Below are 22798 nucleotides of genomic sequence, written 5' to 3'. Positions count from 1 at the left end.
CGATTCTGTTTAATTACTAAACGGTACAATAATGCTATAATAGGGATGGGGCTCTGTTGGAGCAGAAACTTGGGGGGGGGGGGGGGGTTTATTGAGTTTATCCAAATGTATTGGTGATTTATTGTACTTTGTATGAGTCTGAATACCAATAAAAGACTTTGAGCAAAAAATTAAAAAGCATTAGGCGGAAATGAGCAAGAAGGGACTTCATTATTTAATGTAGGCACTTGCCAGAGCAAATATTTACTGAAAACGTGGATCACAAAAAATGACTTGCATGTGGTAAAAAGGATGCAGTAAAAGGAGGGGAAATTTTATGCATATTGGAAGGACAAGCAATTACTCCTTGACTCTAGCAGACAATGTTATCTACACACTGAAATGTTTGCATTGAAGGTTGATTATAAGTAGCTTGTGTTTTTTTCAGACAATGAGCTAAGGCTGATATGCATCCATAGGCTGAAAGGAATTCAGTGAAGTGAAACTGAAAATGGCTATAAACAAATAAATGAAAAACTAAAGATACCACTTTCCACTATAAGATAAATAATAAGTTTATAATCACAGGAGGCAGATGGTTTGGTGGCGATCAATGGGCTGCAGGCAGATGGTTTTCCATGGACCACAGCTGAAGATCTACAAAACTTGGCTGTATCTTGAGGGCACAAAGTTTCCAGGTACCATCAGATACCACCCCCATGTCAGCAGGCTTTTCTGAGGGCTTTACAGATAAATGCTCTATTGATGGCAGTTAAGAAAATTAAGTGTCTGTTTTTTGCTCATATTTTCTAAATGGCATAGGAATCCTGACTAAAAACAGTATATGGTCAGATGGGACCAGAAGAAGAAAATCCTACCTATGGTGAAACACCATTTCGGACCATTGATCTCATGTTGGCTACTTCAAATCTATTGGCCCTGGGGTTCTTGTTTAGGTCAATAGAATCAAGGACTCCCATAAGTACTAAGACATTTTGGCCAAAGCCCCGGTTCCCTCAACCAGGAAGTTCAAACTTGGTTACAAAGGATCTGACAGCAAGACAATTATCCCAGCACCTCTCCAAATTAACCGCTAAATTACTACCAAATTAACAAATTTTAATCTGATATCAATGTTTCATCTTCATACCTCCATAATGGGCACATTTATATGCTTTATAATGGACAAAAAGCATTTTATTCATTTTTAGAGAGTGTGGAGGGGTGTGTGGTTAGGGTGCCATCTGCAGGCAGAGAGGGAGCGGTTTAGCTGGCCAGTAACCACACCTGTTGCCAGTAATTGTTAACCATTTATATGCCCTGCCTGCAGTGAGACCGGGGCACTGGAATGAGAGACGTATGCAGGAGCAACATGCCATGTAATGCCCTTCCTAACAGTGTGTGTTTAGTTTTGTTTGTATATCCGTGTTTTTGTAACAAGCCCACAATAAAGCCTGTGTGCGTCCAAGAACGACAGATTGTGTGGTTTGTGGGGAGAAGGACTGCAAAACCTGTTACAGATAGATTTTGGATAGGTTTCTGGACCCCTAGATATTTTACACCACAGTACTGACAGAAAGCTTGTAATTTCCACTTGAAAACAATTCAAGAGTGAGTTTCCTGAGTCAAAACAATTGATTTGTAGTGAAATACATGATTATGTTGTGATTTACAGCAATGCATAATTTACACATTTTGGATAGATTTGGAGGCACTGGGTACACTGCTTACTTTTTGCTTCATAGATCTTTAGTAGTTCTACATATCCACCCTTAGATTTTACGCACTAGTGGTGAAGGAGTTTTTTATCAAGGACATGCATAGTTTAACCTGTTTTATATATGGGATCTCTCAGTATATAAATCGCAAACTAAAAAAGAGCAAATTCATTTTTGCTTTTTTGCCTAGACAATTGCATATCTGGCACTTCATTTATACCTAAATTATGAATATAAACTAAACTATTAAGTTAATATTGTAAATGGTACCAATGTCTTACTTCATTAAAGCCATTTTTCAAGTCTCAGTGATGCTCACATTTGGAGTTATAATGCTATGAAGTTACAATCTCGAAGATTTCTGTTTCGTTCTCTTTGGCGGTGCCAATGCCGAAAAGCAGTAATTGCAAGTGTGTTTTTGGACCTCACTTCCCAGAGATCCAACCGGATCCAACCAGTGTCGCCTGTGAGACGTCAGTCAGTTGGCATCTGGGCCACGCCAACGATAACACTTACTATTTACTGAATAAAAAATGGTTGTTATAAAAGTAACTTTATGTACACACTCATTCACTGTCTAACATTAGGCTAACTTAAGCTGCCTTTACACTGCCGAGCTGGGTTAAAATGCTGTAGCAGACCTGGGGTAGAATTAGTGATGATCAATTTCCACAGACGTTCTTTATCCACCTTTTGCCCGGTATGAACATCTTTACACTGCAGAGAAGAATTTGCGGGATTCGCTGCGGCTCGTACAATTATGTATCTCGTGCACAATAAACAGTCTTTCTCGTGAATGATTGTTGTGTGATATTTTTGAAACAACTGCCTTGCAAAATGTTATCGCTGGTGTTTCTGGTTTTGCTAGCTAAACTGTTCGAGAATAAAGCAGAGCTGGGTGTTAAATTAGCAATCAGAACAAGAAGAATAAAACAAAAACAAAGGAGATTTAATCAAAAAAGGGCAATAATGCTCTGTGTAAAGACGGCTTTATTCCGATCATTATAATATATTGATGAACTTGATGGCAATGCAAATAACGGTAACGTTAAGGCCAATTCAGGTCAATGATTCGCAACAAGACGAAACGGTTTTAGAATGTTGCAGAGAAAATTTCAGCGGTGTGAACTGGTTAGTTGCAGAGCGTCTGAAATGGTTGCCTAGGGTCTCAAAAGACCCACCTTGTCAAATCGCCAAGTGCAGTTAGAATGTTTATAATCAGACGTCTTGGAATTTTGCAAGTTGCATCCAGTCTCGTTGCGAATCATTCATCTGAACGGACCTTTAGTTAGCTACACTGCAACGTTGCAATGGTACAAGGTAGCATTGCATTCGAGAGACGTTTTGCCAGGTCGGTACCAGTCGGTAGCATTAGCTAGCGTTTTTTCTAATTGTTAGCTGACATTAAATTGTGTTAATTACATTAGCTAGCTAGCTAACGCAACGTTACCTGATATGAGAGATGGATACTGTGCGCAACGTTGTCTAAACTAATGTTGCCTTTCTTGACATGGTCCGGTAGCTAGCGTTAGCTGTGCAAATAGCTAGGCTGTGTAATTTAGTAACATTACATTGTCATCAAATGTAATATGAAATCTACATCAACAAATAATATGACCTCTCATGTTACACAAAAACTTTTTAGGGTTCCATAACCCCCCCTTCTCTGTTATTGTAACGCTAGCAGACACCAGAAAAAACAGTACACCGCTCACACACAAGTGAGCTGAAGAGCCTTGCATTAGCTCCGTCTACCCTCTCTGGCGGACCAACCACTGATGGGTGATGGAAAACGTGTCACTAACTATGCGCTGCTTGTGATTTTTTCCTGGGAATGTCGCCACAGACACCCAGTTCTTTAATCATAAATTATTATATTAATAATAATATAAATTAATATAATAATAGGCTCAATCACCATTGTGTTACCTAATTTGGTGATAGATAGTGACTTAACAGACATTTATTTTAATGAAAATCTTTGAGATTATTACTTTAAATAAGGTACCCCATAAAACGGGCAAGGATAGGCCAGATTTGGCATGTGCGCAAAGGGGTTAACATCTCATCTGAAAGAAGGCTTCTCCTACAGCACAGTGTCCCCATCACTGCATTGGGGTTTATTTGACCAAAGAGAAGATTGCCCCCTACTGGTCTACCAAAACCACTTGCAGCAGCAACTTAGTTTTCCCAGCAGGTCTCCCTTTTAAGTACTAACCAAGCCCACACTTGATTATCTTTAGCCATTCGGCAGGACCATGCTCGATGGTGGTATGGCTGCCGGCTCATTAAACATTAAACTAATTTAGCTTAAAGATGCTCATATAATATAAGTTATATTTAACATTCCAGCTATTTTCTTGCACAAAGTTGTTCCAAATAGACAACATTCTGTAATGGGCAAATTTAATTTTCATAATAGCATTTTTGTAATATTACCAGGGATAACTCTCCAACTGATCTATTTTTTCTGATAGTCAGACACAGACTATCAGTGTACCAGTTCAGAATTTACCCTATTGTGATTTGTCATAAGAAATTCAACTGAGGGAATCAACTGAGCTCCTTCCTGTGATTAGGATGGGCTTATCCTGAAAGCTGTCTACCTGATGGTTTACTACATGCTTTATCAAAAAATGTATGTAATTTGAGGTTATCCACGTATGTGACATCCAACTGCTGCCTAAGTCTGTCTTTTCCCCTGCTGCTGAGGTGAATCCCCCTTAGAGTTGATATTCCTTAACTGATGTTTATTGTTAACTGTCAGTCTATTATCATCTTTGCATGTTTTTTTTGTTAAATTACAATTTCCCTGGCCATCTCTGGGTAGTGTACCAGGTGCATACTGTTGCGCTGGTGCACTCAAACACATGCTTTCCATAGTGTAAGCATTTGATATTCCATCCATATTAACTTTCAATTAGCCACTCAATTGTGTAATTAGTCATTTTATCCTTCTTGTTCAAGTCCCTACAGGGACCCATGTATGACAACAATTGAAATATTAAAGCTGTAAGCGGCGTTGGGAGGGGTCCAAGCATTGGCACCATCGCGCCCCCTATGGAGCGATTTTAAAATGGCTTTTTCCTCATGATCATATGCCTTCACCCAACATATCTACTGAATATCATGATGATTTTATAAAATATTGATGACTTATGGCCAATTTTGTGCTAAGAGATGCTGACGGATGACTTAGTTGCGTCGCCATGGATGTGTCCTGGCCGCTTCCCATAAAGGCCTTTACTATGTCGTAACACTTAGATGGGATGTTGTAACACACATATGGCCCGGCGTGTATGTATAGCTGCAGCGCTTCCATGCTGTAACTAAAAAAGGTGTCACACCAGTGTTGTCACGATACCAAAATTTTGACTTTCATACCGATACCAGGTTTAGTATCACGATACTCGATACTGAAACAATATTTATTCAATACTCGGTATCTAACAATACTGAAAATACCTTCATAGATCAGAAACCTAATGTCCAGAAGGGTTGACCTCATTTTCAAATTCCCAGTTTATTAAAAACCTGGTTCATTAACAACCTTTAAGTTGAAGCCTGTTCAACATATTAATAAGCATAGGCCTATAGTGTCACGACACTACGACAGGGGCGACATAGCTCAGGAGGTAAGACCGATTGTCTGGCAGTCGGAGGGTTGCCAGTTCAAACCCCGCCCTCGGCATGTCGAAGTGTCCTTGAGCAAGACACCTAACCCCTAAATGCTCTGGCGAATGAGAGGCATCAATTGTAAAGCGCTTTGGATAAAAGCGCTATATAAATGCAGTCCATTTACCATTTACCATTTACCACTAAACAATAGAAAAATATATTAAATATATTTCAAAAATTAAACAATTGAAAACTAAATAATTTTTAAACAGGTCTTTCACTTTTAAATAGATCTAAAAACAGCATATTTTAATAACAATACAGCATCTTCCTATAATAAAATTTCCAAATTAGAACACCTATTGCTACTGAAGTGAACTGAGTCGAAGCTTGCACTGTATCAACGAGTGAGTGCACAAGCGCAAGTCACCTCACTTGACAACCTTAGTTGCTACTGCCATATAGCGAAGATTCTGACAAATGACACCTTTCATTCTCTCAATCAGTAATGCAGGAGACACATTTCCCTGGCTTTTACATTTGACACAAAACTACCGAATGTCGGAAAAATCTCATACCGAACAGTTTCTTTTTTTTTTTAAGTACCGAAAAAGTGCTGAAGTTTCGGTAAACCGTGCAACACTATGTCAGACACATATTCCAATCCATTGCTCAGGTTAGCAGAGAATGCACATTTCAGAGCGCCTCAGAGACAGATAGAATAATAATACACATTTCAAATAATAGATGGGACATTGAGAAAAAACAAAACAAAAGACGAAATATCAACCCGCGACCTGCGTGCTGCTCGCAGAGTAGCCTACTGTATTATTTATTTAGACACTGGCATATCAGAAAGTTTTCGGTTACGCTGACCGATAAAACTACCGCTATTCCACCGCTATTCCAAAAGCAAAATCAGACATGTTATACATCGTTAGAAAGCTTATACTCTCACCTACTGAATAAATGAATTGTCAATCAAGCCAAATTGTACTAAAAAGGGTGACAACGCCGTAAGCAACAGGTGTGGTATTACGCACAGCTATTTTTGAAGGTAGCCGACCCAGGCGTCACAAATGCACGTATATTTCACGAACGGATTTTCCAAGACAATATATGACCACTCAGTCGCAAAAGAGACATCTCTACGCGTAAAACCAATGATAAGATTGTATATTTATTCCATGTTTAGTCCCAGATATTGACTGCAGAATGACATGGTATCATTTTTAAAAACTTTATCTCGTTTATTTCATTATTCAGTGAGCAGCGTTTTCACTGCTGTATTGGCATATTTTAGGGCTAATGTCTAGTTTATCTTGTTGCTACAGGCATACGCTCTTATCCAGAGTGACGTACAACAAAGTGTATAATCATAACCAGGAACAAGTGTGTCGAAAACCCTAGAGAGAAGTACCGTTCCAAGTGCAGGGAACAACCGCGTAGTTCAACTTGGACCCTGTAGGTTAAACTGATTAACACTAACACAAACAAGAACAGCAACAACACAGTCTATGCAAAAATGCAAGCAATAGTTAAAACGAGTGCATTAACTAAGTCACCTACGAAACAGCTACCTAGGTACAACCCTAAGCTTACAGTCAATTTAGAGAATAAATTGAGAATATGATTTCTCTCAGCATAACGATGGATTTAAAGACTAAACGAACTCACCCGATATTGTCTTCAAATGGATCCATGCCAAAGAAAAGTAATCATTCATCCTCTCAAAGCTTTTATTAACAAACTTTTAGTAGCAAAAAACGAAATATCAACTCGCCATCCATGCTACCTGCTTCCTACGCTCAGAGTACCGTATTATTTATTTAGACATTGGCAGAGTACAGCATTAATTGCGTCTTTTGTTTATATTCAATATTAGTAATTGCAGCGAGAAACTGCAGCTGTAGACAAGATAGTGTGTTATGTTATGGTAGCAACGGAACGAAGCGGACTATATATGTATTGCCATCATTGTTTTATTATACCAGCGTGTTTTCGCGCGTTTGCACAGAAACTCAAAACCTACCAATAAAATGGTTTAGCTATTTCTCAGCATAATGACAGATTTAAAGACTAAACGAACTCACCCGATACTGTCTTCAAATGGATCTATGCCAAAGAAAAGTAATTATTCATCCTCTCAAAAAGCTTTTACTAACAAACTTTGAGTAGCCTAGCATGCACTCTGGCTGGCACTGTCTTCCATTGCTTCCCCGACGTTCAGACCCTCCCCTCACTGATAAAAACTAGACGGTGTCGGATTACTTGCGTCGCCATGGATGTCGCTTGCCGTAAAGAAGTTTACTAGATGTCGCAACACTTTGATTTGGAGCTCCAGCTCTTCCGCACCCCAACTAATAAAAACAGTCCAAATGGCGGGCAAACAATATGGCGGACATAGGTGTTCCCAATGGCAAAGTTGTAAAGCACATTCTGATGCATCGGTCGATTAGGTTTTGTGTTGATCTAACTTATGGTGTGGGAGTTATGGCCATTTATGCATGACCCTTTGTTATAGCGCCACCATTTGGCCGACATAGGTGATTTTAAGTGCCTGAGTAGTGGGGGGCCATAGGAACCCACCTGCCAAATTTTGTTGCTCTAGGACGTATGATTGCTGAGTCTCAGACACTTTTAGCAGAGAAAAATAATAATAAGAATAATAATAATAATAATCCTAACAAATACAATAGGGTTCCACCAGCTTCGCTGCTTGGACCCCTAACAAGTTTAAATCACTGTGGTTCATGAGACACACTGATGGCCTTAGTTAAAACATACCACCAGAGCAGATTATTTGACTATCTAGATTGTTTGAGTAGCTACTTAGCTAGCTAATACATTTATGTCATCAGTTAGTAAGCAACAAAGTTATGCCTTTGATCTAGCTTGTGAGGAGACCTTGCTAGCCTCACAGAGTTTTCCTAATCATTAATTTTCTTGCAAGACAGCCACTTCTCCTGATACTAACTAAAGAAGCCTTTGGCCATGAAATTTGTGGAAAATGAATTAATTTTTGGGAGTGTAATTTTTCAGCCACTGGAGCAGGCAGAGGATATATTTAATTTCTCAATACAGAGACAAAAACATTTATTACCAGTACACTATGGCCCTTTGTAAGATTAACCGAGAACACAGGGTGATTAATAATTGACTGACCCAGTGAGAGGGGCATATGCCCACATACCTCAATCAGATCATCAGCCTCAAATCTCAGCTCCTCGGGCCTCCGAGCAGTGAAGGGATAGAGAGCTCTGTATGTTGCCAGGGCTGCTAACTTCCTGTGCCCTTTACTGTTTTCGCGTTTGCCACCTAAAAATCACAACAGACTTATATCATCACAAATAGGACAATATTGGCAGTAGATACACCAGTCACAAATTGTCAAATTCACAGTAATACACATCAGATCTCAAAATCACTAAATATGTGGGGCCATTCAGTGACATTATTCAGTCTAGCACACACACATACCATGCTGCAAAGTCACACATTAACTACTGGAACAACTGTTCTTACATATGTGGACACACAAACACTCTTTCAGCCTTGCAACATACAGTGCCATGTCAAAATATTCCCCCTAAAAGTTATCAAATTTCCATACAAATATTTTTCCAGTCAGAATTTTATTGTAAACACATATGCTCCAACAGTATGTTTTCAAAGCAAAAATTTGTCATTTGTTGTGTGTTAGGTCTGACGCACTTTGGTTAATAAAGGCTCTGTGCCACAAAACCTTTTTGCACATTTTAGCTGGGTCATTTTCATGCTTTCAGGCACACTTCAGAGATGCAATGACATGGTTCTTTTTGAGTAATGGTTTTTTTCTTGCCATCCTCCCATGCAGGCTAGTTGTACAGGCTAGTGGTAGATCTCTTGATATTGGTGACCGATAATCCAGGTTCAGCCACTGTTCAACTCTGTAGCTTTTAAACACAGACCTTTTCTAGGCAGTACCTTGGTGGTTTTATTTAGCATCCACTTCCTGATTATTGATCCAATAGTGCTTGAATATTATTTTTTACCCTTTTCCTAATCCATGCATTTTATTAATTTATTCATTATCTCTAATGCTATTCAGTCTTAATTTTCACACCTTTCCTTCAAATCCACAGCCTGGCCAATGATTAAGAGTGGGTCTTAAAGAAGTGACAGCTACTTTAATGGTTCACAGGTAATTGCCAATGTATCCTTATTAGAGCAATTTTTTCATCTTTGCAAACTACGAGCTTTCAGAGCACAGGTCACATTTAATGTTTTAAGTGCCAAACACCAATTGAATTGCGTCTCCTGCGGATACTGAATATGGCATTTCATAAATCAAAAGAAAATGTTACCATACCAGTTCAATAAACTGACTTGTAAATAACTGTCAATTAACATTGAAAAAAATCTGGTGTGACAACATGATAATCTTTTTCATTTTAATAGTTTTGTCGAAATTATGAGCATGAACCGTTGGTCGATAAAAAATGACCTCTGGATTCTCTCACAGCTTGAGACTTCTAGTGTTAATCTTTGATTTTGCAAGTGCTGAGTAGTGTGAACTGAGAGATGCCTCTCACCTTTTCGTTCCTCTATGCCTTTGAGGAGAGCAGCCATCTTCCCTTTAATAGTTGTCTTTGTTGAAGTCGTTGGCTGTTGATGCTGGCTGCCTGCCTCCTCCTTCAGTTTAGCCATAGCCACTTCTTCCTTCTGCAATGGTCTCCTAGCCTCCTCTCTGGTCACCTCCTCCTTTTTTTTTCTCTCCCCCTCCAGCTCTCTTCTGTCGCCATCTCTCTGCTCCTCCATCTCCTGTCTCCTCTTTGCTTCAACCATCACCTTGCACTCCTCTTGCTTCTTTTGCTCCTTCTCGATTGCTCTGCGTTTCACCTCATCTGCCAGCCTGTGCTGCTCTTGCTTCCTCTCCTCCTCTGCTGCTCTACATGTCTGCTCCTTTTCTTCATGGAGCAGTTCCTCTTCTTTCTGTTTGGCCTTTCGCTCCTGCTGTTCCCACCTTAACTTCTCCCACCCCTGACACTTCTCTTTCTCTAACTCCTCCTCCTCTCTCTTCAGGTTCTCCTGTCTCGGATTCTCCTCCTCTCTCTGTAGCTTCTCCTGCCTCTGACACTCACCCTCTTCTTTCTTATGCTTTTTGTCTTCTCTATCATACTCCTCTTTCTGCAGCTGCTCCTGATGTTCTTCTTCCTTTCTTTCACGCTCCTTGTCTTTCTGATGTGCCTCACTCAGTGCTGCCTCCCTCTGCTCTTGCAGGTGCCTGCAATGTTCCTCCTCCAGTTTAGCTTGCCTGAATACAAAACATAACAGAAAAGGCATCACTAGAGCAACACTGTCATTTTGCCATTAGCAGCAGTAAGCAGTACTGTAGAGGATACACAAATACATTAAAGGAGAAAGGTGGTGTCACCTATCAGCCTCCTCCTCCTCCCTCTTCCTCTTCACTAGGTCTTGCTCCCTTTGTCTCTCAAGCTCTAGCAGTTTCTCGTCTCTGATGGCGGAGAGTTTGTCCAGGGCTGACTGCTGCTTCTTTTGGCTCTCTTTCAGCTTCTGCATGGTAAAACACACAGGCTTCACAATGGTACACAGAGCAGGAAACTTCTCAACCCTGTATGAATTCCATTACTCAGAATACTTTGTTAAAACAAGAGGTCTTCCGTATAAAAACAACAAATGAGGGATCTCTTGGTTTAAAAAGTCCACGTTTCATGTGTTAACTCCACATTTGATGCCACACACACAATCCTTACAGAGAAAGGTAAAATCACATTACATGCAATTAGTTCAAAGGCTACCAGGAATTTCCACGAGGAACAATAATAAAAACCAATCAAATTCAAATGAATTTTAGGGCAGAAAAAAAAAAAATCGGAACAAACACAATAGGGTTTCACCACTTCGTGCTTGGACCCCTAATAATAACAACAGTAAGGAAAACAATAGAGTGCCTTAGAACCTCCGGTGCTTGGCCCCCTAAGTATAGCAGCAAGCAGCAAACAAATGCGGGGCAAACAAAATGAGAACTGTATGAACTGTGGTCTGTGTCTTTTGTTAAGTCCTGAAATTGATTGGGCTATTGTGGCCAAATAATAAGAAGTAACATAGAAAGTACATTAGTCAAATTTGCAGATTATGAAACACTGGGAGGCCCAGCTAATAGTTTGGAATTTACTAAAGTAATTTAAACAAAATCCATAAGTCAGTGTAAACCTGGCAAATTAAATTCAATAAAAACATTAGGCAGGATTATTTTATGGCAGGAACAGTATTGCAATGTGCTCAATTTGAAAAAGACTTGGGAATAATGGTTGATCAAAGTCTTTCAGGTTCTAGGCACTATGCTCTAGCCCAGGGGTTCTCAACGCCCCCCTATCGAATGTTCAAGTCCCATACCCCCCCACCAAAAATGTAATTATCAGCCCCAAATGAAATGTAGGTTATTATTTGTTGATGTTTGTGATATTGTTATTTTTTCTTTTAATCAAACAAGCCTACCTATGCTGTTTAATTTTCAGACAAGAACTACATTTTAGCTATGTGTCATAACCCTTGGCTGCCACCAGAGAGCAAATAGCTTATGTCTTGTCTAATCTTTCGTATTCAGTGCCTTACATTTGCTGGCTGTGGTCTCTTGTGCTTCTTGTTACTCGTTGTAATCGTGCTTACTTTATTATAGTTTATTAAATAACTCTTCCTTGTTTATCCTGGTTCCTACCTTTTGTTTCTCTGTTCACCTCAGTAGCCTACATCTTTTAACAATTTGGCATGCTCTTTTTATTTTGGGGCATATGCTGTTTTTCATGGATCAAACAAGCCTAGGCGATTGTACAGGAAAAAATGTCTTGGCCACAATAGCGGCAGCCTATAGCCCAGCAATTATTTCCTCATAAATATGCCTATGAATTAGCCTATCGCTACAGACAATGACACAGAAAAATGATACAGACCAGTCAAACGTGTTTCACAACGGAAATAGCAACAGTATAAAAATATTTATAAAGAACCAAAGCCAACAATGATTGAGAGGACAAAAATAATGGGAATGAAAGCATGTTGCAAAAACAAAAGCTACATCGTGACAATGCAACGTCAGTCTGTAGCTATGTTGACTACAGAGGTCAAACAAAAAGATAGATAAGATATACTTTATTGAACCATTGTAATTTGTCCTCTGCATTTGACCCATCCTTGTTACTTAGGAGCAGTGGGCAGCCACAGTGCAGCGCCCGGGGGCCAACTCCAGTTCTGAGGCCAGTGCCTTGGTCAAGCCACAGTGCAGCGCCCGGGGGCCAACTCCAGTTCTGAGGCCAGTGCCTTGGTCAAGGGCAACTACAGGAGCACGCCTAACATGCATGGCTTTAAATGTGGGAGGAAACCGGAGTACCCGGAGTAAACCCATGCGACCACGGGGAGAACATGCAAACTCCGCACAGATAGGCCCCAAGCCGAGATTCGAACCCACGACCTTCTTGCTGTGAGGCGACAGTGCTAACCACTATGCCACCATGTCCACCCATAGGATTATAAAAAAAAGGGATTATACACACAAGGAAATGGTACTCGCAATAATAAATAAATCAAGTACAGCGAAAATATTTGAAAACAACAACTGCTGAATTTAACCGGGGCCTGCGACATTAGCCTGCCCTACCGTATGTAACTAGATACCGTTAACTAGCTAGTAACAAACACTTCTAAGAACCTATCGCCTGTGAGCTAGCTAGCCAGCTAGACTAATCCCGCAAGCCGCCACACTCGCAGTTGGGTAACAGGGTTGCTACTACTGTTCATGGTTGTATCCGACCAAGACACTTTCCTTCCCTCAGTGATGACTGGAAGGCAGCTGCTGCTGAGTAGTTCTGAATGCTTCAGCTCAGCCAACCACAGATGGTTGGCGTTACAAGGCAGTTTTTCTTTTATGTAACATTATTTCTATCAAATGTATCTGTAGCTACGTTACTAAGCTAGCTGGTTTGCTCATCTGTCACTATTACTTCACTAGTTCTCAAAAGCAGCTGCCTTCCAGTCGTCACTGAGGGAAGGAAAGTACCTTGGGCGGCTGTATCCTGTCGATTTTACAACTTGCGATTCACAATAGAAAGTGATTATTTTGATCCAGCACGCAAACGTCTTTTTTTTATTATTCTTAGCTATATTGTTTCTACCCACATGTAGGCCCAAGACAAACGGAACATCCCACAAGCTAAAAACCCTAAAAATTGTCTTGTGTAGGCATCAAAAAACATCTGCATTATAGGCTATCATCAGTAGCTGCATTGGCTCTCTCCTCCTGCTCTGAATAGTAATAGCACTTGGCTACAGAGATGGTAGGCCTATCAATTGACAGAAAAGTTCTGTGCATCGGGCAAATAAGCAATGTTGCTTATTTGACTCATGAATTAATTCCCCCTAAAACACTCCTCAAAATCTCCCATATCCAATTGACTCCCATACCTTATGGATTTTTCAATCCCCCTACATTAAGGTGTAAATACCCAGTCTGGCAACCCTGCACAGAACTTTCAGCCATGTTGTGTATGCGTAATATCCTCTCTGTGTTCTTACTGGTGGAGCCACAGAACTGTGGGCGGAGCGCATGCATCTGTGAAGCCGGAATTCTATTTTAGTCAGTGTGGTCATTGTGATTTTTTTCCCTTGGAACTTAGAGGCTACCTGTCAGTTTGCCCTGTGCTTGAACATTAATATTGGGCAAACGCCCCCTGTAATGGCCACAACGCCTCCCTCTCATCCATCGTGCTACCAGCGCCCCCTTGCAATCTCAGAACGCCCCCTGGGGGGCGGTACCACCCTCGTTGAGAAACCCTACTCTAGCTGTGAAAAAGGCCAACAGGATGCTGGGATATATTGCCAAACGAGTATAAATCCAAGGACGTTATCTTATACAATACATTTGTTAGACCACTCTTGGAGTATTGTGAGCATTGCAGTTCTGGGGACTGTACTACAAGAAAGATATAGAGGCTCTGGAAAAGGTTCAAAGATGGGCAACCAAATTGATTCCTGGTCTGAAAGACAAAATCTATGAGGAAAAACTTAAGATGACTTAAAATGTCTTCAAGCTTAGTAAAAGGAGACTTAGGGGTGATTTGATTGAGGCTTTTAAATTCATGAAGGTGATTAACAAAGTGAACTATAAGAGGTTCTTCGGGTTGAGTTCTTTTAGTAGCGGACATAAATGGAAATTAGCAATAGGTAAATTCCGTACAGACATTACGAAGTTTTTGTTACACAGAGTAGTCAATTTGTGGAATAGCCTGCCAGGTCACACAATAGAAGAGGAACTGTGGGGATTTTCATTCCCAATCTATTGCCACAAATTTGGAAGCGCACAATTCTGTAGAATGATACTGTATGCTGCAGCATTAAGATTTCCCTTCACTGAAACTAAGGGGCCTAGCCCAAACCACAAAAAACAGCCCTAGACCATTATTCGTCCTACACCAAACTGTGCAGCTGGCACTATTTGGGCCAGTACAGTTGGCACTATACATTCCATGTCTGTCAGACTGCAAGATAGTGAGGTGTGATTGGTGTGGCTGAAATAGCCGAATTCACTCATTAGAAGGTGTCCACATATTTTTGGAAATGTATGTGCCACGCCCTAAAATTGAATTGCTTATTGCGGCAAAACAATAAGGAGTACCAAAAATCAACAAATTTTAGTCATAGGAGTCCATAGCCAAAACTGGACATGACTGTTTGAATGGTCCAGGAGGAGTTAGGAAAAATAGGTATTACTGTGAATATCCTAGTTGTAGCACATTACATAACAAAGCTTTTTTGTGGATAGCGTTGCAGTATTGATTAAGTTTGGAAATATTAACGTAGCATAGTTATACAGGCTAGATTACAATGACACAGCTGACAGGCTTCATGATACTGATTGCTAAATGCAGTTTTCATGCAATGGTATGCCAATTTGCAATTGAAAATAAATCTGTTTTTATACATTATGACAACTGTCTGTTGTGATATGATTGTTACATTGCCGATTTACGATTATAAATATTTGGTTGTTATGAATAAGTTTGTTGGCTTGTTCAGAGGCACAAAATGGCATCTTTTCAATTTTCTATATGTGGCGTCTTGGCTGAAATAGCATCACATATAATATTTCTACGTGTCCTATTGGCTGATACAGCATCACATGTACTATGATTCAACATTTGCCATTGTTGCAATTTGCTTTTCACTCCTCATTCATTCTCGATGGGAATTTTTGCCTACAATGGCAGATTGACACAAAGACATAGCATGCAAAGATTCAAGTTGATTGGTCAAGCATTTGAGGAGTTGGAGGAATTTTTATTTATTTCCCTCTAACAGCACCACCTATTGGTGAAAGGCCACCAAAGAGGCATGCTGCCTCGAAGTAAATGAGTGCATATGTATGCCAAGCATTGTAATGATCAGAGGGATCGGATGATCCTGATGATGTTCATGAGTCACAGCTGTTTTAGTGAAATGGTCACATCCACAATGGTTGATTTGCATATGGTAGTCATATTGTTTTGAAAGTTCAACATTGTTTGATAATTATTCAGTTCCAGACTCCACAGATTCTTTAAAGCCTCATTCCATGACACTCAGCTTTATGCCAGAGGACTAGTTTGCAACAGTTGGTTTTCTCAAAAATTAAAAATGGTGATTTATGGAAAATAAAATGGATGCCAATCTTGTTTTTTGAGGCAAACATGCTCCCTTGTTTCGTCTTTCACCGAGATGTAGAATACAAAATTCAAACTGTTGAAGAGTTAAAGGCATTCAATCCTATTTAGCTCTTATAGCTAAGGTACCAAAACTTGCATGTTATATTCACCAAGTTTCATGACGATTGGTCATTGCTAAGCCAGTCAAATGGCTGATATTAGCTAATTAGCTGATGAGGGCCATATTTTTTAATATGTCTGTTTATAATAGGAAACACTGCAGAGGGCTTTCACAGAGATGCAGCCTGCAAACAGTTGAAAGGTTTAAAGGTTAAATGCATTTAAATGTTTTTTTATGATAGCATCACCTATGACAGAGAGGTGCCAAAATTTGAGTGTCTCCCCAAAATCACATGCTGTACTTATATATCAAATTTTGTGAGGATCGAAAATAGCATTCACGAGTTACAGCCAGGGCTTGACATTAACTTTTTGACTCACCAGCCACTGTGGCTAAAAAGAGTAATACATACAGTGAAGAGTGTAACTGAATGCACTTTTATGGACATAACATTTTATTTGAACGGAAACTATTATAGCTATCCAACCTAAGTAAACTACGTTTGTGTGTGTGTGTGTGTGTGTGTTAAAGACAGGGAGAGTATATAAATCAGTTTTAATCACTAGCCTACACTTAATGAAAGTACATTTAACAAAACATGCACTTAAACTTTGCCATTAATATTCTACAAGTGTCAGTGTGGAGAACGAAGAGTACAAGTATCCACAATTCTAAATAATGGCAATAAAAGGTGCAGTTTTGTGATGAAAATAAAAATGATTTTATTACTCGCCTATAGCCTAATTGAGGAGAATATGCTACATGGGATGATACTGAGCACTGTATGAATATAATGTGCTTGTATTCATTTATAACAACAATGTTGAAGCTCTGCAGATGCACTTTATTTATTTTTTACCTTTAAACATTGGCGTTGAGAAAATTACTGCACCTGTGTAAGCTCATGCATCGTATCCCACAAGGTTCAACCGAACGCTGAGAAGCCTATTTCTATTCTTTTTTGCAGCGTTAAACAAACTAAAGCAACTCTGAAATCATGGATGTTCACATCTGCCAAAGTTTATCCTTTACCAATCTATTTTTGTTTTCTCTGTTTGAGGTGGCAATCGTTGTGAATTCCGTGCTTTCCGATCACAACTACAGAATCTGAATCTGCGCTCTCTACAAGAGTGGAGTGTCACTAAAAAGAAAAGTTTAAAGCCACAATTAGTATACACAGTTTGTACACAGTAGGGCTGTCAAAAAATATTTGAAGTTCGAAAACTATTCGAAAATCTTTTTTTTTTTTTTTAACCCCTTAGCGCACAAGTCAAATCTTGCCAATCCTTGCCCATTTAGGGGGTACCCTATTTAAAACTTTATAACTCCAGATGTGAACACCACAGAGACTTGAAAAATGGCTTAAATGAAGCAAGACATTTGTACAATTTACAATACTAACGCAGATTAGTTTATATTCATAATTTTGGAAGAAATAAAGTGCCACAAATGCAATTGTCTAGACAAAAAATTGATGAATTTGCAATTTTTTGTTTGCAATGAAATACTGAGAGATTGCATTAATAGAGCAGGTTAAACTATACATGTGCTGGATCAAAAATTTCTTGACCACAAAAAATCTAAGGGTGGATATGTAGAACTACTATAGATGTATGAAGCAAAAATTAAGCAGTGTACCCAGCGTCTACAAATCTGTCCAAAATGTCTAAATTATGCATTGCTGTAAATCACAGCATATTCATGTATTTCACTACAAATCAACTGTTTTGACTCAAGAAACTCACTGTTGCATCATTTTCAAGTGGGAATTACAAGGGACATCTCTACTAAATATTGAATAAATATACAACCTTACCATTGGTTTTACGCATAGAGATGACTGAGTGGTCATATATTGTCTTGAACAATCAGTTTGTGAAATATACGTGTATTTGTGACGCCTGGGTACCTTCCAAAATAGCTGTGCATAATACCACACGTGTTGTTTAAGGCATTGTGGCCCTTTTTAGTTCAGTCTGGTTTGATTGACAATTAATTTATTCAGTAGGTGAGAGTATAAGCTTTCTAACGATTTATAACATGAGTATTTTTGCTTTTGGAATAGGGTTTTATAGGTCAGTGTAACCGAAAGTTTTCTCATCATTGCATTCACTTACGCATTCACTCCATGGTAGCAGTAAAAGACGCTGCACCTGATGAAACGCTGTCAACGATTTTTTGTAATTTCTTGGAAAATACTGTTATTGTTGAGGACTTTCTGGGTATGGCTAATTCATATGTTTGTTGATAGACCAAGCTTAGATCATTTTCTGGAGTAAGACAGAAACAGAACCTGCTGCTGATGGCGGACCTGATGAAGCCACTGTGTGCCCTGAGGGAACGGCACCAGCTGTCAGTCTCACCGGGTCCTGGCTTCGATATCCCATCCTGAACTCCATCATATCGCCGGGAAGATAATCACCAGGTCTAAAATGAGCGCCACATACGACCGCGTTTCTTGTAACAAATGCAGCAGTGAAGTCCCGTCTCTTCACCTGCACAAAACCACCCAGGCATGAAAGCTAGCACCGTTCCTTTTCCTGTTAGGGAAAATGTGTGCTCGATGTCCTGACAGGCTGGAGTTTGTGCAACCTGCACAAACGCAATAATTGACTATGATGATACACGGTGAAATGCAATATAAAACTACTTTAAAAAGACCAACTCACTATATCATGACCGCTCAGACTCACTACCACCTACTACTGCACATTGGGCTAAGGCAGGCAGACTCCCTTTTGTTACGTAATATGATGCGATGTTGGAAAAAAAGGGGTTTTTAGGAGCTTTGCTCAAAATGGCCACTATTTCCTCTGAATTTGTGCCCTTATGTCTTGTAAAAATGATTAAATCCTGCATTAACTTTTCAAATGGTCATTTTCAGACAAGGTTAAGTATACATTTCGTAAAAACTGTTACCTGCAAGATTCACTTTAAGTGAAGACCTGACGTAGAGCCACAACCGTTTCCACGGTCAAATCGAGTCATGTTGAAATTTTATAAATCACTACTTTTATGTGATTTTCTACGTATGCGCCACACAGTTGATCTAAAATACGTTTTATAAATGAGGCCCCAGATGTAGTACCTAGTATGAAAGTTCACTGATGTCCTCTCTTCTACTGCCCGTTTGTAGAAAATAATGCGCAGGCCAGTTCAGAGGGAGCATCACGTGCATATTGCGCCCGACAATAAGCAGCTTATTTTTGTGAATTATAGGCAAATGATATTCTAATATATTTGAACGCTAACGAGTTACAAAAGCTAATATTCTAACTCAATTTCATGGCACTTTTGACAGCCTTAGTACACAGCACCTTGTTTGGCAGTGGTTCTATACTCCCAGCTGAAGAGGCAAGACACAAGAGAGCAAACTGAATAGACCAATGAAATGCGCAGTGTTACCCAGTGCTCATGTGACTTGTTGTATCATGTCATATCACGTCAAATTGACCTAATTAGCTCAGATGCCTTTTGTAAACTACACTGACTTTTTTCCTAGAATATGCTATTGCTAGCAAAAGGTCACTTGCCAAAGTGGCTAGTAAGAGTGAATGAGTTGCACGCCATTGCCGAATTCGCATTTGGCGGGTGGCAGGTGTTAATGTCAAGCCTTGTATACTACTCTATTTTGTAACTCAAATGTAATTTTGAAGAAAAAAACAAATTGCATTTACCAAAACCATTGCTAAATGTAAGAGCTATCTGAATACTGAGACTAAAAGAAGCAAAGCTCTCACCTTGATGACTTGAGTGTTCTGGTCCATCTCTAAAAGCTTACAATTGGTCTCCTTCTCCAGAACTTCCAGCTGCTCCTTCAGCTTTCTACATGCTATTTCCTTTTCATTCACACTCCTCTTCAGCATCGTCATTGTTGAGGCTGAGCAACGGACAAGTGGTGTCGTAATTAAAAAGCAGTAACATGACAGTTGTAACTGAATAAACTACTATGTGTTCTGCTGCACAACAGCACCAAGTAATTCTTTCAATGTCATTACAGGTGATCATTCTCCAGGAGATCTTTGTGTCCTCAAGTTCATTCATGGACTACATCACAAAATTATAAAAACATGAGGTAGGCAGTGATTATAATGTTTTTTCTCCTTCCAAATCCATAATTACAAAATCAAATGAAGTATGCTTACTGAGTGTAGACAATCATATGCTGCAGGTACCTGTGCCGAAGCACATCACCACATAGACTTTGATTGACATAAAAGAGTCTGAAACTGAATACTGATTGTGCAAACTTGGATATGAGAAAAAAAATCTCTGGCACTTCAGGATGATTTATAACTCTGACTGAAGTTTTTCATGAGAGCCTTGCAATGAACTGTCAATTGCACTGTAACAGATATATGACACATTAAAATAAATGTGAAACAGACAAATGACAGACTTCGGTTAGAGAGACTGATGATGAGTAAGTTATGGATGCATAAAATCAAGACATTCATCTCAACAGAGATACAGCCACACAGCTACACAGTTGAGCATTGCTTCCAACAGTGAATTTACTACAAATAAATAAATGTCTGAAAGATTGTACTTACTAGGTAGGTTGCTCAAACCTATGTTGCGTAGTCTCTCACCCAGCTTCTGCTGTTCTGGGACTAACTGATTGAGTTTCTTCTGGAAGTCCTGAATGAAGAGTATCGAAAAGGACACGTTCACAATCTTACAAATACTCAATTGAAAATACTGACCACAAAAGTAAGAGCAGCAATCAGCATACACAGTAATCACAAATAATACAATGAAAATTAAGGCCATTTTTGGCACTGAAAATTGAACGTCCAGTTGTAAATAATCTGGCCTAGTGCATAGTTATAATTTCCAACAAAATAAGTGGGTGAACCTTTTTCTTTTCAGCAATTAATCCTGACCATGGTTTGAAGAAGGAATTCTGTTAATTCTTGATAAATTCTCCTATACTCCCAAGCTGACAATTCTCACGGAATTGGAAAGATTAGCAGGTTTACACTGCACCATGTGCCAGCCTTTCCGTACTCCTCTGTGTTGGCCCTCTCAGGTTCTAAAGGGGCCAGGACTGGTCAGTGAAGGGTGTACACCAACCTCAAACTGCTGTTCAAGAGTGTTGATCTCGTTGACCCAGCGGTTGCGTTTGCGGTTGATCAGGTCCAGCTCAGTCTTCTGGATCTTTTTCTTGTTTTGGACATCCAGCAGACAGTCTGAGATCTGTTTATGCGTGTTGCCCTGACAGGCAGGATTTGAGAGAGACAAAATACAGCTTGCATTTACATCTCAAATCACAAGGATTTTAGTCAATCAATTTTAGAATACTATTTGTTCATTGTCTTGCTTTGAGAAATACTTTTTAGAGATTAAGGGACAGGTAAAAAAAACACTGTAAATTAACCAATGGCTACAGATTAATCCAGCATTATTTCTTAAGGGCTATTTTTGTCACTCAATACAGGAATTAAGAGATTCAAGCCAGTGAAAATGTGTTTTCATGTAATGATTCACCAGCATACGTCCAATTGATTGGTCAGATAAGTTTTTAAATACCTGCCTTTTCATGCTGAAAGCCGTATGGGTTGCACATTTTCAAGCGTGCTTAATTCAGTTGAATGTTCTCCATTTCTCAGTAGGTTATCAAATCGTGGGAAAATGAAGTTTCAATCATCCTGGTAATGTAATAAAAAAGCTATTTTGTTTCCTTGGTTTTATCTGACTGTAAAAAATCACCAGGATAAGGTCCTATCTTCCAGCAAGAAAGTGCAAGTGAGGTTGTTAATTTGAACATATTGTAAAGGTGTGAACAGACACCAAAAGACCATATATATATAATAGATAAATTGATCACATACTGTAATGGTAGATGGCACAGTAAATAGGAGAAAACATATACATATATTGTACTATTAGTTTTGGACCACTTGCCTTATCAACAAAAATGATATGTGTCTAGCTACTCTTGCTGAATGGACTTACGGTAGTGTCAATTTTCAGGGTTGCCGGGCAACACCCGCACCACCAGCTTTTGTTTACCTTTTCCCTCAGCTCATTCTCAGTGGATCAGCAAGTCGTACTCACTCTCTTTCTGCCTTTGTCCTCTCAATCTCCATAAGCTTCACATCCGTATAAAGGATACATGCGCCGTTCATGGATTCCGAATCCCCAACAGTTCAAACAGCCACAGCTAGCTATGACCTGTTGCCAGTGTACATGATTTCTGGTGGTTAAGTCACCAGGAAAACTTGTTTGAACAACATGATCCTTACATATATGTCTTCGTCAAGGTCTTATCTACATTGTGGTATAAAGCATTTGAGTTTTATGAATGGGTGTTTTTTGTAATTACGGTGAAAAGGAGACATGCACAGCCCTTGAGATTCAGAATCCCCTGCAGTTTGAACAGCCACAGCTAGCTATGACCTGTTGCCAGTGTACATGTTTTTGGGGGCTAAGTCACCAGGAAAACTCCTTTGAACAATGATGTTTTTGTATGTATTTCTTCGTCAAGACATTATCTGCATTGTGGTATAAAGTATTTGTGTTTTACGAATGGGTGTTTTTTATTAGGGCGAAAATGGGGACATGAGCCTGGTCGATTCCAGTCCCCAACTGCAATGGAATTTTGAAGCTACGGGGCCTCTATTTGAGACTGAGACATTTTGGCACATATTGCGTTTTGAGAGTACACTTTTCAATAAATGATG

At 39.5% G+C, this 22798-nt stretch overlaps 1 protein-coding gene across 4 annotated transcripts in view; it reads right to left on the bottom strand.

Annotated features, from left to right (window-relative positions):
* LOC135254990 (intersectin-2-like) overlaps positions 1–22798 on the bottom strand; it is a 140252-nt gene that overhangs the window by 69827 nt on the left and 47627 nt on the right. For all 4 annotated transcript variants that reach the window (XM_064335672.1, XM_064335667.1, XM_064335686.1 and 1 more), the window contains 6 exons: positions 21189–21329; positions 20666–20753; positions 19853–19992; positions 10732–10871; positions 9890–10611; positions 8509–8633 (listed from right to left, as the gene is read on the bottom strand). In XM_064335672.1, the coding sequence (XP_064191742.1) occupies positions 8509–8633; positions 9890–10611; positions 10732–10871; positions 19853–19992; positions 20666–20753; positions 21189–21329 (1356 nt within the window). The remainder of the gene's footprint in view (positions 1–8508; positions 8634–9889; positions 10612–10731; positions 10872–19852; positions 19993–20665; positions 20754–21188; positions 21330–22798) is intronic.

The sequence above is a fragment of the Anguilla rostrata genome, chromosome 1 (assembly GCF_018555375.3).
Source record: "Anguilla rostrata isolate EN2019 chromosome 1, ASM1855537v3, whole genome shotgun sequence".
NCBI lineage: Eukaryota > Metazoa > Chordata > Actinopteri > Anguilliformes > Anguillidae > Anguilla > Anguilla rostrata.
The sequence above is the reverse complement of the archived record's forward strand: the minus strand, read 5'-3'. Positions and strand labels throughout refer to the sequence as shown.